Here is a 14,868-nt window from a genome sequence, read left to right as displayed (position 1 = left end):
AGCTGGTGGGCTGCGTGTCTATGTGTGCAGCTAGTGAGCTGCTCGTCTGTCTTCGCTGGAGGATCCGAGGGACCGCTCCAGCCTTCATCCGCCTTCGCTGGAGGATCCGAGGGACCGCTCCAGCCTTCTGCAGCTGGTGGGCTGCGTGTCCGTGTGTGCAGCTGGTGGGCTGCGTGTCCGTGTGTGCAGCTGGTGGGCTGCGTGTCCGTGTGTGCAGCTGGTGGGCTGCGTGTCCATGTGTGCAGCTAGTGAGCTGCTCATCCGCCGTCGCTGGAGCGTCCGAGGGACCGCTCCAGCCTTCATCCGCCTCTGCTGGAGGGTCCAGGGGACCGCACCAGCCTTCGTCGTCTGCTGGAGGGTCCGTGGGACCGCTCCAGCCTCCATCAGCTTCGTCTGCCTTCATCCGCCTTCGCTGGGGGGAGGGTCCGTGGGACCGCCCCAGCCTTTGTCGTCGCTGGAGGGTCCGTGGGACCGCTCCAGCCTTCATCCGCCTTCGCTGGAGGGTCCGAGGGACCGCCCCAGCCTTCGTCGTCTGCTGGAGGGTCAGTGGGACCGCTCCAGCCTCCATCAGCTTCGTCTGCCTTCGTTTTAGCCTTCGTTTGTCTGAATCAAACTTTTCACTTGGGGTTACATGTTTGATTTTTGGGTAGGGGGAAATGTTACGTTTCGGTGTGTCAGTGTTTTGTTTTTGCATGACTTATGTATTTCCTGCTTTACTTTGAAAGTCTGTGTTATCTTAGTGTGTTCAGTTTATATTTTCCCTGTCTCGTCAGTTCTAATTTGCCCCAGCTGTGTTTCCCTCCTGTGGTCCATTCCCTGATTGCTCCTTCTATGTATTTAAGCCTTGTGTTTCAGTATGTCATGGTCGCGATCTCCCCCGTGTTGTAAATAGTTTGGTGTTTTGTTGTAAATAAATAGTTTGTTGTAAATAGATTTGTCGATACTTTCGTTTCGGGATTTTGGTGGTGAGCTTTAGTGGGGTTTTTTGTGTGTGTTTTTTTTTCTTTATTTTTACTTTTTTCGTGTTGCACTCCGGTTGCCTAGGCCGGGGTGTAACACAAAACTAAACACACTGAATATGGAAAAACAAGACTTTCAAAATAAAACAGGAAACATGGAGACAACAACACACAAGTTTGACAACATAAAACACGGAGACAAGAAAGACATGACAGACTGGGGAAACACGGAACACAGGGAGAGACACATGAGAATAGATTAGGGAGACGCAAACACAGGCATAACTAAACGTTAAACAATGGGGACAAGACAGACCAACACAGAAGACAGGAAAAGACTCACCAACACGGAGACACACCTAGACTAAAACTCAACTAATCCCTAACTAAATAATAGTACAAGAACTGAACATTATTCCAATCTAAACATAAGAAAATCAAAAATACAAAGTAGAGCTGGGCGATAAAACGATAACGATATGTATTGCCATATAACGTCTTCTCGATAGGAAAATACAACTATCGCGATAGACCTCATCTCTCTCTCTTCCTCTTTAAAAAAAAAAAGAAAAAAGGAACAGCCAATCCAAATTAAGTAGCGCAGAGCCGAACCACGTCACGTGACTTGTTACGTACAGCACAAGTGCCAAGCCGCACGTGTGTATTTGTTTGCGAAGCAGCTAACCGCCGTGTCGACCGGGTAATGGAGAAAATGAGTGTACCAAGTAGAGAAAAATCAACCGAGAGAACGGAAGAGAACACAGATGACGGCTCGAATGCCGAAGAGATAGTCGAAAAGAAGGGCCAGAAAAGTTCCGTAGTGTGGAGATATTTCGGCTATTTGAAGTCCGACAAAAAACAGAGTAGCACGCACTGTAAGTTGTGCCGAAAGCATGTTCCCACCAAGTCTGGAAATACAACAAACCTTTTTCATCACCTGAAGCAGTGCCACCCACTAGAGCACACTCAATCTCTGACTGAAAGTGCTAATTTGTCATCGAAAACAACCAGGGGAATCCCTGCGAAGAAGCAACAGTCAATTGAGTCTGCTTTCTCCAGCGTCTTACCATATGACAAAAAAGCTAAGAGACATAGCGACATAACGAATGCCATAGCCTACTGTCTTGCTAAAGACATGCTACCAATAAACACTGTCGAAAATGAAGGATTCAAGCAGCTAATTAAGGTACTGGATTCTCGTTACCAACTCCCTGGACGTAAACATTTCTCTCAGACAGCGCTTCCAAAGCTATATAGAGAGTGCCGTGAGGCTGTTGAGAAGGAGCTACAAACTGTATCGTTCTTCGCTACTACATCCAACATGTGGTCAAGTCGCACGCCAGAACCTTACCTTAGCCTTACTGCCCACTATATCGACCAAGACTGGAATCTGAAAAGCAAATGTCTTCAAACTGCCTACCTTCCCGACGACCACATGGGTGAAGTAATTGCATTAGGACTGTCAGAAGCGCTTGCATCCTGGGGACTGAGTGAAGACAAACAAGTCTGCATCACAACTGATAGTGGGACAAATATAGTAAAGGCCACATCCCTGAATAACTGGACCCAGCTGCAGTGCTTCGGACATCGACTTCACTCAGCTATCGGTAAGTTGGGAAGCAGAATAAAATTAAAAATGCCTCTTTTAATTGTGTTTTTGAGACCATGTAAATATATTAAAAGCTAGAGATCTAAATCACTTCAATGGTTATTGTTAAAAAATAAACATCAGAAAGAATATTCTTCATGTCAGCCTATTTATTTGAGGTAATAGTTGCTGTTGGCATGCATAATAGGCAAATATTCAGTCACTCTTCAGTGTAAATCAAGTTGAGAAAATGTGCTAAATAAAATTTAGAATTCTGGGGTTCTATCAGGATCCCAATTGGCTAATACAGAACCTCAGCTCTTTTTCCTATAAAGAACATTAAATTATGATTCCACCAAATGGGGCAATTCAAGACAAAAAGAACAAGTGATTAAAACGTCAAATATAACAATGATGTTGATAACACCAGCCTCTGTCACCTTTTTATTAGTCCAGAATGCCGCAGCACGCCTTTTAAGCGGCACTAGAAGACAGGATCATATCACTCCTATTCTAGCTAACCTCCACTGGCTTCCTGTCAAATACCGTATTGTTTTTAAAATTCTTCTATACACTTTTAAAATCTTAAATAACTTGGCACCCAGTTATTTGATTGACCTTCTTAATTTATATATCCCTACAAGGGCACTCAGATCCTCTAATCAGGGGCTCCTAATGCAACCAATGTCTCGACTAAAGACGAAGGGGGATCGTGCCTTTGCTTTTGCTGCACCACAACTCTGGAACAGCCTGCCGGTTGATGTCCGTGCGTCGGAAACTATTCAATCTTTCAAATCACGGTTAAAAACCCATTTGTTTAAGCTCGCCTTTCAAACTACTTAGCTTAATTTCTTCCCGGTTCGTGCTTGTTGCAATATTACCATCCTATAACTGTATTTCTTTGTTGTTAATTGTTTTCTTTTGGTGTAAACCTGCAAGTATGGCTCGTCTGTGAAGCACTTTGTTGTACCTGTGACTTTTAAATGTGCTATAGAAATAAAATTGAAATTGAAATTTTAAATATAAGATAAAACCAGCAGCCCCTCCTAGAGGGTATTTAGTACAGGGGGTAATATTGTGACTTGCCACAGGGCCGCTTTAAAGCCTGAAGCAGTGGATAGACTTGTCTTCCTGTCCCACAACCTGTAGGCTTTTGTCAGACTAAAGTTTTTTATGTATGTATGTATGTCACCTTGGATGTGTACCTAGGATTTAAAGAATGTTCTGTTAGCATCTTTATTTTAAAACTGTTGGAAAAGCTAAGCTATACAACAAGGAGAGTGAGAATTTCCTTTTAGTTCTCAGTTTATTTGATATTGACTAAAGTTAGTCAATTTTGTCTGTTCTTCTGTAAAAAAAACCTAAGATTTATTTTTAGAATTAATATTTTGTTTCTAAGTGGAAGTGACAATTTAGTAGTCTGTTTGTTCTATTTTCAAACTTAAATGCTTTAGCGGCTGCCTTTTGTGTAGTTTGCAATATTTGCCTTTATTTATTTGAAACTGAAGTCTCATTTTCCTTAAGTACATCTGCCCTGTTTAACTTATTATGGGAAATAAATATTTAAATCAATACAAGCTGCTGATTATTTCACATTTTACTTGTGAGCAACGGCACATTTAAATCTTACAAATTTAGTTATTTGGCTTATATCGTGATATATATTGTTATCGCTTGAAATGAAAAAAACATATCGTGATATGAAAAAATCTTATATCACCCAGCTCTAATACAAAGTAAACTCAAAACACTGGGTCACTGGCTCCTGACACCCGGTTGCTACATATGCCAGTTTTCTATTCTGGCTGACCACAGTTTACAAGATGAGTGGAAGATTTTTCACTCCAGTTTTTGGTGCAGTGGGTCCTTTGTGTAAAACACAAAAGTTTCGCGTTCGGCGTGACGGCTGCTCTAAGGAGGTCAGCCACTACATCTGCACCCTTGCTGGGAATATCAAATAATCTGCTAAAAAATCATGGTATTATTTTTGACCAGGATTTGAATCTCACATCTCCAAGCTCATCTGGTCCTTTTTCTTTCATCTAAGAAACATCACAAAAATCAAAACTTTTCATGTGTATTTCTCAGTCTTTCCTAACCCATGTTCAGCTGGTCCAGAACATGGCAGCTAGGTTCAAACATCCCCTCTTTTCTTGCTTCCCGTCACTGGCTTAGAACTCATGTTAAAATTGTATTAATAATATATAAATCCCTACATGGCCAGTCTCCTGCTGAGATCTTATTCTAGGCTTTGATCTCTCCCATCATCTGATCGGGTTCTATAAACTGTACCAAAACCAGAGGTGATTATAATTTTTGAAGTAGTAGCTACTAAACTTTGGAACAGACAACTGGCCTGAACTAGTGAGGAAGACTGTTCCAAACAACTCCCTACTCAAACATTTATCATTTTATAGTTGTTTTTTTAACCTTTGCCCAATTTTTTGTCTGTATTTCGTTTCAAATGTGTATTTATTAGTATGCATGTATGTAAAAACAAACATAAGATCATATATTTGACTGTGTTAGCATGTTGGGACATGTAAAAGTTATTATATTCTTCCTATTATTAAAACAAAAGCAGATTTCTTATTCAGAGCTGAATAAAGAACTCACATGAAGCTTTCATATTGTAGAAAAACCTGGCTGTGACATCTATTGGCTTGCAGGGATCTTTCTTTCTTCCTGTGACTGGTCTACTTTTACTGTCCAATTACATGCATTTTGGGTTCCTTGGTGAAAATGGATGGATTTATGGGAGATTCATTTTGCTACTCATGTAAAGAAGGTAATCTTTGTTTTTAAAAAAGGAGTCTTTCAATGTGAGAAACAATTCTGGGGGAAGCAAAGAGCCCCATCCATAAAACATCTCTAGTGAATTCACCTCCGAATGATATTACTCACAATGACAATAACCCAAGGCACCTCACTCAGTTATACTGATCCGTGTGAATGTAGCAGCACACTGACCCTCATGTTCTTCCTGGCAGAGGGGCCCGGGAGGGAGGACTGGAGACGCTGAAGTCTCTGAGGACGTAATGGGTCAAGACTGACAGATTTTGGTACATGGGGAGAGGGAATCTTCAGTTGGTAAAAGTTTGAACTGCCTCTGGCACGTGACATTTCTCAGTGTGCTGTCTGGGATACTGCAAATACCAAACTGAATCTTGTGTGTTTAATACACCTGGAGCTGACGTCTTGAATAAAACAGCTTCTTTTTAAGCCAAAGCAACACCTAAGCTCTGTCCTATATTGCAGTTTTGAATATGCGGCACTCTTCCCGACCAGGTGTTTACTGCACTGCATAGATGTCAGCTTATGCCTAATTTGCTTCCTGACAGCGTTCTCACTATAGTATCTCTCTCCCCATGCCCCTCTTCTTAATGCACTCCTGAAACGTTCACATATATTCTGGTTTAAAATGACTCTTATGGCTGTAAATCAACTCATACTTATGTGCGCGCATACACACAAGAGGACTGATGTTTCCCAATAACTCACTCATTCAGCCATCCACCAACTGGCTGGACAGACTTTGATGAAACAGGGCTTTGGAACACAGTGAGTCGCTCTGGAGCCCGTGTCACCACGCATGAGGCATTCTGCGTCTTCGGCAATTGATTTCCAGCTGACACTCAAGTGGCTGCCAGTGAAAGATGACCTGTCAGTGCAACTCAGGGGAGCACATCTACCGAGGCATCATGTCGAGAGACTCATGCGTAAGATGGCAGGTAGACAGACACAGGAGACCCCGAGCTGGGCCTACTGGGGAGCCTCTCTTATTAATAGCCCCAGGTCATTGAAAGCTTGCTAACAAGCCAAGCAGGCAAGTATAAGAAAGTCATACTTCTTATTTTGAAGTGAGTACTGCAGTTTGCTTGTATGTCTGACTGTGAGACTCTTGAGTGTCAAAGCTGTACAGCAATGTTTATGTGATGTGTCTGAAAATCATATAGTCTATCTACAGCTCATACATTTACAGTAGCTGATCCCAATTAGCCTATGCTAGCATTGCAATCAAAGCTTAATAGGGTTTGCGTAACAGTTTTGTGCCATAGAAAGAGGGACTTTTTGCCCCTTTTAAACTCCCACAAATAAAAAGCAAACAGGAATTATCAAGCTAGGACGACAGCTTCATCCACCACTCACCCTAAAGCGTCTGTTTTCTCCAGAGGTTTAGTCCTCCTCCACTTGCCCACAGATATGCTGCTTGCTCTTGCCCAAATTCCCAAAGGACCAGAAACTGTCAGCGTGATCTTGGAAGCCAGAGCCACATGTCTGCTTGGCAGCGCTAAAGTCATCTTAACTTTTTCTCACCATGAAAGACTTGGCCATTTCCCTGTGGCCTCTCGCCAACTTGGTGGAAAGATGCTGTCTGTATAGTCTTGTAAAGCTGTTGTAGGAACAGTAAATAATGGGGCCTAGAAAAGAGCTAAGCAAAGCTGTAGAAATATTATACAAGATCATGATTATTGCTGCTTATGCGAGAGCGGAAACCTTTTGTATGATTAAAAGGGCAAATTTGACCTCAGATTTCACAGTTTCACCATTTGGTAGATCGGAGAGAACTCTGTGGCCTTTGGTAAAAAAAATTTATTTCACTATTTCAGTCATGAAGCACACAGCATTGTCGTATATATATATTTAAAAAATGCATATTGTACAGGTATCAGGGATATGACACTAGAGTGAAACAGTGGTAAGATAAAGTCATAGAGATTAAAATCGTAGGCCTAATTTACACACAGTCGTTTTATGTCTTTGGGCAAGATCAAAGCTACTTGATTTAAAAAAAAAAAAAAAGCTTAGTGTGTCCCTGTGGCTTACGAATTAAGACTCTGATCACGGATTGTATTATCCCATATTTGAGTCTGTCTGGGGACCTTTGTTGCATGTCATTCCCCTTGTCTTCTCTCTCATTTACAGTCATCTTTCTATTGTCATGATGGCATAAGGATGCCTTAACGTAAAAAAAAGATTAATGAATCGAGTAGGAATGAAAGACAGAATTTAATCCTGATCCAGACCTCAAGTTATAAATGTATCAGTCCCTCCCAGATGCATACATAAGATTTCCTCAGAAATGTAACTGCATCAGTAAGCACACCGTGGATATTTGCACTTCCTCTGTGGTGATATGGTTAATTACATAATCATCTATCACATAAAAGCATCAATATATATATATAAAAAAACTATATCCAACAATTTCATCACAATCATAGCGAGTGCACAACGAGCTGCTGTAGTATTTATCTGACCCCTAATCAGCTCAACCACTGAATGATATACATGGATGAGAGAGCACTGATCTGTATGATGGAGGGATTATTGTGGGTGCGAGTCAGCATAGTCACTCAAACATTTGTCTTGTTCATTGTCCATAAATATGATTTATTCATGTTGTTCAGCATTTAGGTGCATTGTACCATGCAATAAGGACTAGATAGCAGAGATGAGAAAGATAAAGTAACAACTTGTGTGTTTCTATTGAACATTTCAAGACGGGTGTAACGTTGCAGAGTTGGTCACGTTAGAAATAGTAATGTGAACAATTTAAACAATAATGTATATACATACATATTTTATTAAATGCTGGACTTTATTAGAAGATTTTTCTTTGCTTTATTTTCAAAATGTTCATATTAATAAAAACCAAGTTGAATATGAACATAAGTGCTATAGACTATATAAAACATGAACACAAAGCCACTGAGATATCACCTGAATAATTCACACCTGCACAGCTGTTCTGTAGTGAAAAAAAGTGTGAATTTCATATTTTAAAGTTATGTAATCTATAATAGGAATGTATACGTTTTTATTCGCTTTTGAAGCCTGTCTTGCCGAGCAAGGAATCGCCACTTTTTCAGAAAAAGGAAGCCTCGGTAACAAAATTATCATAAACGCTTCTCTTAAGATCCTCCCTGCACTCCTCTAAGGTCAACCCTGCTTTGTAAAGCACAGTTAATCTGTAACAGATTACAATCAGAGTTGTTATTCACCACAGAGAGATGCATTCTTTCTGTTGAATGCAAATTAAATATTTTCAAGACGCTTTAAAAGACTGGTAATTGGGGCCAGACTGCCTCATAAAGGCCTCTGTATGATTCAATAAAGTGCTGCAGATGATTTAACAACATCTGAATCCAAGTGATGTGTCCCTCACACAAATATTTATTGGGGGGCAGCACCTTGTAAAAGTGCATCCTTGGCCCTATTAAAACACTTCAGCGGTTCTAACTATCATGTATTGTACAAGGCAGAGTAGTGGAGAGTCGTACTTTGTTTGTTGTGTGCATATTGTCCAACTTAGATTTAATGAAGTGAGCTGACACAAATTTTATGAATCATCAGCTCCATCAAAATTAAGATGACACTACCCACTATTTGGTCACTCCTTTTCTCAGTTCAGCACATCAGCTGCCAGCACCTTGAAAGCCAAGGTCGCCCTTTAATAAAAACATAAAAATCTCTGCCATTACCCGGTTAAATGGTGCAGAAGATTTGGCTTTAACAGGACTACTTCCCCTCCAAGTGCTGCTGAATTAATTATAGGCAAAGTGGGAGGCACTTTTAAGTTAATCAGATCTTATCAAATGCCCATGTGTGGGTGAGACTGATGAAGGTCACTCATTCCAGTGACTAAGTGAACGATGGCTTAAAAGATATCGTTTTAATTAGCAAAATGTTAAAACTCATGTGAGTAATGTTATGCAGTGCATGCACATAAAGTATGTTTACAGCTAGCTTCTTAATTTACTTGTTGTGTCATTCCTTATGGTTGAGATATTTGTGTGAACAAATCTTGTCCTGTAATGAATATGCTTAAAGTAACTTACAGAGCAAGTAAGAAAAAAGAAAGTTATTTTTTTCTGATGGGTGTTGGAAACAGTAGCTAAAGGTGCTAGCTGTCTGCTAGGTGTCACCTCAGGCAATTCAAGTCCATCCATCCATCCATCTTCATCTGCTTTATCCGGGGACGGGTCACGGGGGCAGCAGCCTAAGCAGAGAAGCCCAGACCTCCCTTACCACCACGGCAGGCACCAACCACCCTGCGGCCGCAGCTCAATGCAGCAGCTTCGGCAATGGAGATGCTGAACATAGTCCATTCGGACTCAATGTCCCCAGTCTCCCTCGGAATGCTGTTGTAGCTCTGCCGGAGGTGTGCGTTCAAGATCTCGTGGACTGGGGCCTCTGCTAGACGGTACCAGCACACCTTCACTACACGTTTAGGTGCACCAGGTCTGTCCAGCGTCCTCCCCCACCACCTGATCCAACTCACCACCAGGTGGTGATCAGTTGACAGCTCAGCCCCTCTCTTTACCCGAGTGTCCAGAACATATGGTCGCAGGTCTGGTGATACGATTACAAAATCGATCATCGACCTGCGGCCTAGAGCGTCCTGGTGCCACGTGCAATTACGGACACTCTTATGTTCGAACAAGGTGTTCGTTATGGCCAAACTTTGATTTGCACAGAAGTCCAATAACAAAACACCGATCGGGTTGAGATCAGGGAGGCCGTTCCTCCCAATCATGCCCGTCCAGGTCTCGCTGTCGTTACCCACGTGAGCATTGAAGGCTCCCAGTAGGACAACAGTCTCCAGGTGGAGCACCTTCCAGCACCCCACCCAGGGACTCTAAGAAGGCTGGGTACTCCGAACTGCCACTCGGCGCATAAGCGCAGATGACAGTCAGGGCCCGTTCCCCGATCCTAAGGCGCAAGGAACAAACCCTCTCATCCACCGAGAAAAACACCAACGTACCAGCAGCAAGCCGAGGGGATATAAGAATACCCATCCCAGCTCGCCGCCTCTCACCAGGGGCAACTCCAGACTGAGACAGAGTCCAGCCCCTCTCCAGGAGACTGGTTCCAGAGTCGAAGCCATGCGTAGAGGTGAGCCCGACTATATCTAGCCTGCGGGAGGATGGGCCCATGTCCCCTTTTCCCCTTACCTGAGCAAGGTACCGTCCCTACACACTGCTCCCCGGGCACCCAGTGGCTGCCCACTGCTTCACTGAGTGAATGGGTTAAATGCAGAGAGGAATTTCCCCACGGGGATCAATAAAGTAAAGTATACATTATAGTACATTTGCACAATGACTGAAACTAGCCCACTGAATGAACAGTGGGCTGTGAGGTAAGTTCCTTGATCATTAATATGCACTGTTTATAAGTGTTTATTTGTACTGTTCATAAGGTTGGAAACCTGCAGTTAGCTGAGACTGAAGTCTTTTGGATGAGTGACGAAAAATGTATCCCACTGAAAAGGTCCAGATGAACAGATACAACCTTTTGTGAGGAGTTCATGAAGGTTCCCAAGTCCTGCCATTGCAAAACAAACCCAAATCATCACCCCTCAGTTGGTATGAGATGCTTATACTGAGAAGTTCTGTTTGGTTTTCACAGGGCGCAGGGTCCTGTGCATTATGGCCACACATTTCCATCTTGGTCTTGCAAGTCAGAACAATGTTCTAGAAGTGTTTTGGCCCATTCAGATGCAACTTTAACTTTAACGTTTTCTTGTGGAAAGCCTTCCCATATAGCCATTCTTGTTCAGTCTTTTTGTAACTGTTCTGTCACAAGCTTCAACATTTAACATGTTAACTGAAGCCTGAAAAGTCTGAGATGTTGCACTTGGGTTTTTTGCAGTCTCTCCTAGCATTGGATGGTCTGACCTTGGGTGAATTTGTGGGACGTCCACTCCTGGGAAGATTGTGGCATTGCTTTAGCACGCCTGAATGCTCCAGAACATCAAACTGAAAGAACATTTGGTGTTATACTGCAGGTTACTCTTGGCGATGATCAGTTAATCAAATGATTGCAGAAATCTTTCACTATAACATGGCAGTTTATACTTGATAATCAAATTTCAGCTGGCATATAGAACACAAAAGTCTTGAATCTAGCATATCACCTGTAAATGAAATTCAACTATCCAGGCATGAGATGTGAACATGAAACCATATGGATTGACCTATAACTCATTATTTGGAATGTTATAGTGAATGAAATCCTTCATGGATCACTGCTAACAAATCGTGCTGCACCTCACTGGACTTCAGTTATATATATTTTTTTTGCTGGTTGCAAAGTTTCTGTGGGAATTAAATTCTATAAATATATTTTTCTGTTTAGTTTAGTTTTGTAAAACATACATGTAACTGTTACAGATTAGGGACTGTATATCAGTGGGCTGACTTAAGGAAACTAAGATGGAACAGAAAAATTGAGCAGTTTGTCTTTTTTATCTCATATTTTAGTATCACAGTACAAAACATACACACAGGAGGACATTTGCTAACTTGTTACCACAGTAACCAATTATTCTTACATTGTTTGAAGGCCACACCTGACAGTTTCCACGACCTTTGACAAATTTCATTAACAGTACTTAAACTGTTCTCAGCAGTGGCATCCATGCTTATCACACAGACCTATGGTTTATATGCTTTCCTTTCTTAGCCACCTAACACAAGCTTAACCTCAATTATATGGTCTTCTGGTCGCATTAGATTTTGCCTGTGAACACAGTATGTTAGAAATAGACAGCTTTCCCTCCCATCTTTTCCTCTACCCAACTTTTGCAAACCAGGTCGCTTTTAATTTGCAAATTACTCCTTGTTGGAAAAAGTTGGAAAATCACACTCTTCCTCTTCATTGCTTTCTCTGATAATGGGACTGTATTTTCTGTCTTATGTCAGGTACAGTTTCCACAGTTAGTCCAGTTTTTCCACCTTCCACAATGACAGCTAAAGCAAAACAATGCAACCACAACATGTCCTCTCCTTGTTGTGGTTGCACAACTGAGCATTCATTACCTCATGTGATTTGTACTATGTGACAGACAGAATTGCACAACAAGAAAAGGAGTCATTATGTTATACCTGTGGTGCTGGGGAGACACTAGTTACACCGAATTGATAAATTATCTAAATGCTGTCATTTCTCCCGATTAATGCACCATTGTTACTAAATTTTCAGTCACAGGAAGCACTTTGCACCAGAGCTGGTTGGCAGTGCTTGAAGAGCTGATATATTGGAAACTTGATGGGTTTAGTCATAGTTCTGGAGTAGTTCTTCTCCGAGATGCGAAATATAACCTTTTTTTGAAAGAAAAATAACAACTCGTTTGAAATGAGCAGCTAAGCCAGGGCTGTCCAACTCCAGTCCTTGAGAGCTACTGCCCTGCAGCTTTTAGACGCATACTTGTTCCAACACACCTGTATCAAATCAAAGGCTTGTTATCAGGCCTTTGCCAAACTTGAGGGTATGCTGAAGAAGTAATCCAATCATTTGATTCACCTGTGTTGGATGGGATGAGTCCCTTTGTTGTAGGGGGCGATCTAAAAGCTGCAGGACAGTAGCTCTTGAGGACTGGAGTTGAACATTGAACATTAGCTAAGCTAAGTAGTGTACATGCCTCACATTTTATTTTAACCATTTGACCAGTCATGCATCTCTGTGCAAATGTTTATGTTGCTACAGATTCCAAGACAACCCAAAGCACTTAAACTCACTCTGTAAGCTGTCTTTAAATCTACTGGCTGAGAATTATAGTTCTTATCAAATGGGCAACTCCAGGCCTCGGGGGCCGGTGTCCCTGCAGGTTTTAGATGTGTCCTTGAACCAACACAGCTGATTTAAATGGCTAAATTAGCTCCTCAACATGTCCTGAAGTTCTCCAGAGGCCTGGTAACGAACTAATCATGTGATTCAGGTGTGTTGACCCAAGGTGAGATCTAAAACCTGCAGGACACCCGCCCTCGGGGCCTGGAATTGCCCACCCCTGTGTTAGAGAGTGTAATGGCGCAAACATCATTGGAGCCACAAAGTCTTCTTGTGACAAACATGCAGAATAAATATGTGTGAGTAACAGCAAATGTAGGCAAGCTGTCACATATCAATTCCCCTTCTTCCCCCACCCCGAGGAAAAAAGGCATTAATGAGAAATGAAAGTGTTCCAGTCACATTACCCAAAAATATGCATGCTTCACCTTCTTAAAAAGGCACCCAGGGAAAAGGTCTAACTTTTCTTAATCACTAACACATATAACATTTATCTTTGAGAAGAAAATATGTAATTCATTGTTTAACCAGTGGATCAAGGACTGTTATATTTATATTTCTTCAATTTTATTGTGAGGAATTAATTTTATTCCACCAATCCAGCAATTCCTGGGTCTACAACATCTCACCTAACTTATTAATGTGTTTGTCTCACCTGCATGTCTCTGCTTTGCATTTGGCAAAATATTATGAACACTGTTTGATGTGATCAACTAACAGACAGTTTGTGGTAAGTTTACTACTGGTTAGCTTTCAAACCAGTAGTTTTTACTGAAACCAAAAGTTTGTGAGAAATTTGAAAGGAACACATTTATTAGCATTTGTAATCATGTCATTTCGAGAAACAGGCTAAATGGTTTGCACATGATTAATTTTGAATAAGAATTGCAAAATAGAATTATTTATTAAGCCTGAACAAAACACCATCTGTAAAAACCTAATTTTATTCAAACAGTTGTTTGTGTAAATTTGACAATACAGCAATAATGTAATACGTAAGTATGCATTAGTTAACTGATAGATAATGTCAACGCAGGTAAACATAATGATATACACCTTAGCTTCTGCACAGAAAAACTCCAATTATTCTGGTTCCATCCATTTTTCTTTCACTGGTACTATTTAAAATTCTTCAATACATAATTCATTATTTCAGAGATATGTGATCAGGATATAAAGATGCTTAATCTGGTTGAGAAATCACCCATGCTGTGAGTGCATTATGCGGATGCTAATGCATTTAGCTAGAGACAAAAGCAATGTTAATGTAGCCGGAGTGAGCACGAAAGTCACAAAGAGTTCAGTGTTAACATTAAGAGACATTGCATGAATGAGTCATGATTTTGTCTAAATGCATTTGTGGCCATATGCCTTGTGTCTTGGAACATGTCACACAAACAAGAGGTAAACAACCGGGTTAGTTACTATGAAGCAAAGCTCAACTCTGACAACACAGTGGTGAAAAAAACACTAAAAATCATCATTAGCACATTCAGTCTCTCCCTTCATCATGCTTTAGGGTGTAAAATCAAGATTGATGGTGCGCAAGATTCAGGAGTAAGATGACACCCAATTCTACACTCCCTCATTGTCTAGGCGTCTTCTTATAAGCAGATAGCAAGCTGTGATATTCAAAGTGACACTCAATTAGGTGTGCACTGGGCAGGGGGACACAGATTGATTGAATGGCTTAGTCGCTGAATGCAGAAATAACTATGCTGAAATTGTCTCATGCTTTTCTCCACAAAC

The 14,868-nt window shown here is 41.3% G+C and overlaps 1 protein-coding gene across 1 annotated transcript in view; it reads left to right on the top strand.

Moving 5' to 3' along the window:
- Positions 1-1,662: 1,662 nt before the first annotated feature.
- Positions 1,663-14,868, top strand: part of LOC146557220 (E3 SUMO-protein ligase ZBED1-like) — a 30,384-nt gene continuing 17,178 nt past the window's right edge. The window contains exon 1 of the mRNA XM_085250549.1: positions 1,663-2,566. Within this exon, the coding sequence (XP_085106675.1) occupies positions 1,663-2,566 (904 nt within the window). The remainder of the gene's footprint in view (positions 2,567-14,868) is intronic.

The sequence above is a fragment of the Mchenga conophoros genome, linkage group LG16, assembly GCF_057382185.1.
Source record: "Mchenga conophoros isolate Kocher_MC1m ecotype Shallow Benthic linkage group LG16, M_conophoros_male_GT1.1, whole genome shotgun sequence".
Classification (NCBI taxonomy): Eukaryota; Metazoa; Chordata; class Actinopteri; order Cichliformes; family Cichlidae; genus Mchenga; species Mchenga conophoros.
The sequence above is the reverse complement of the archived record's forward strand: the minus strand, read 5'-3'. Positions and strand labels throughout refer to the sequence as shown.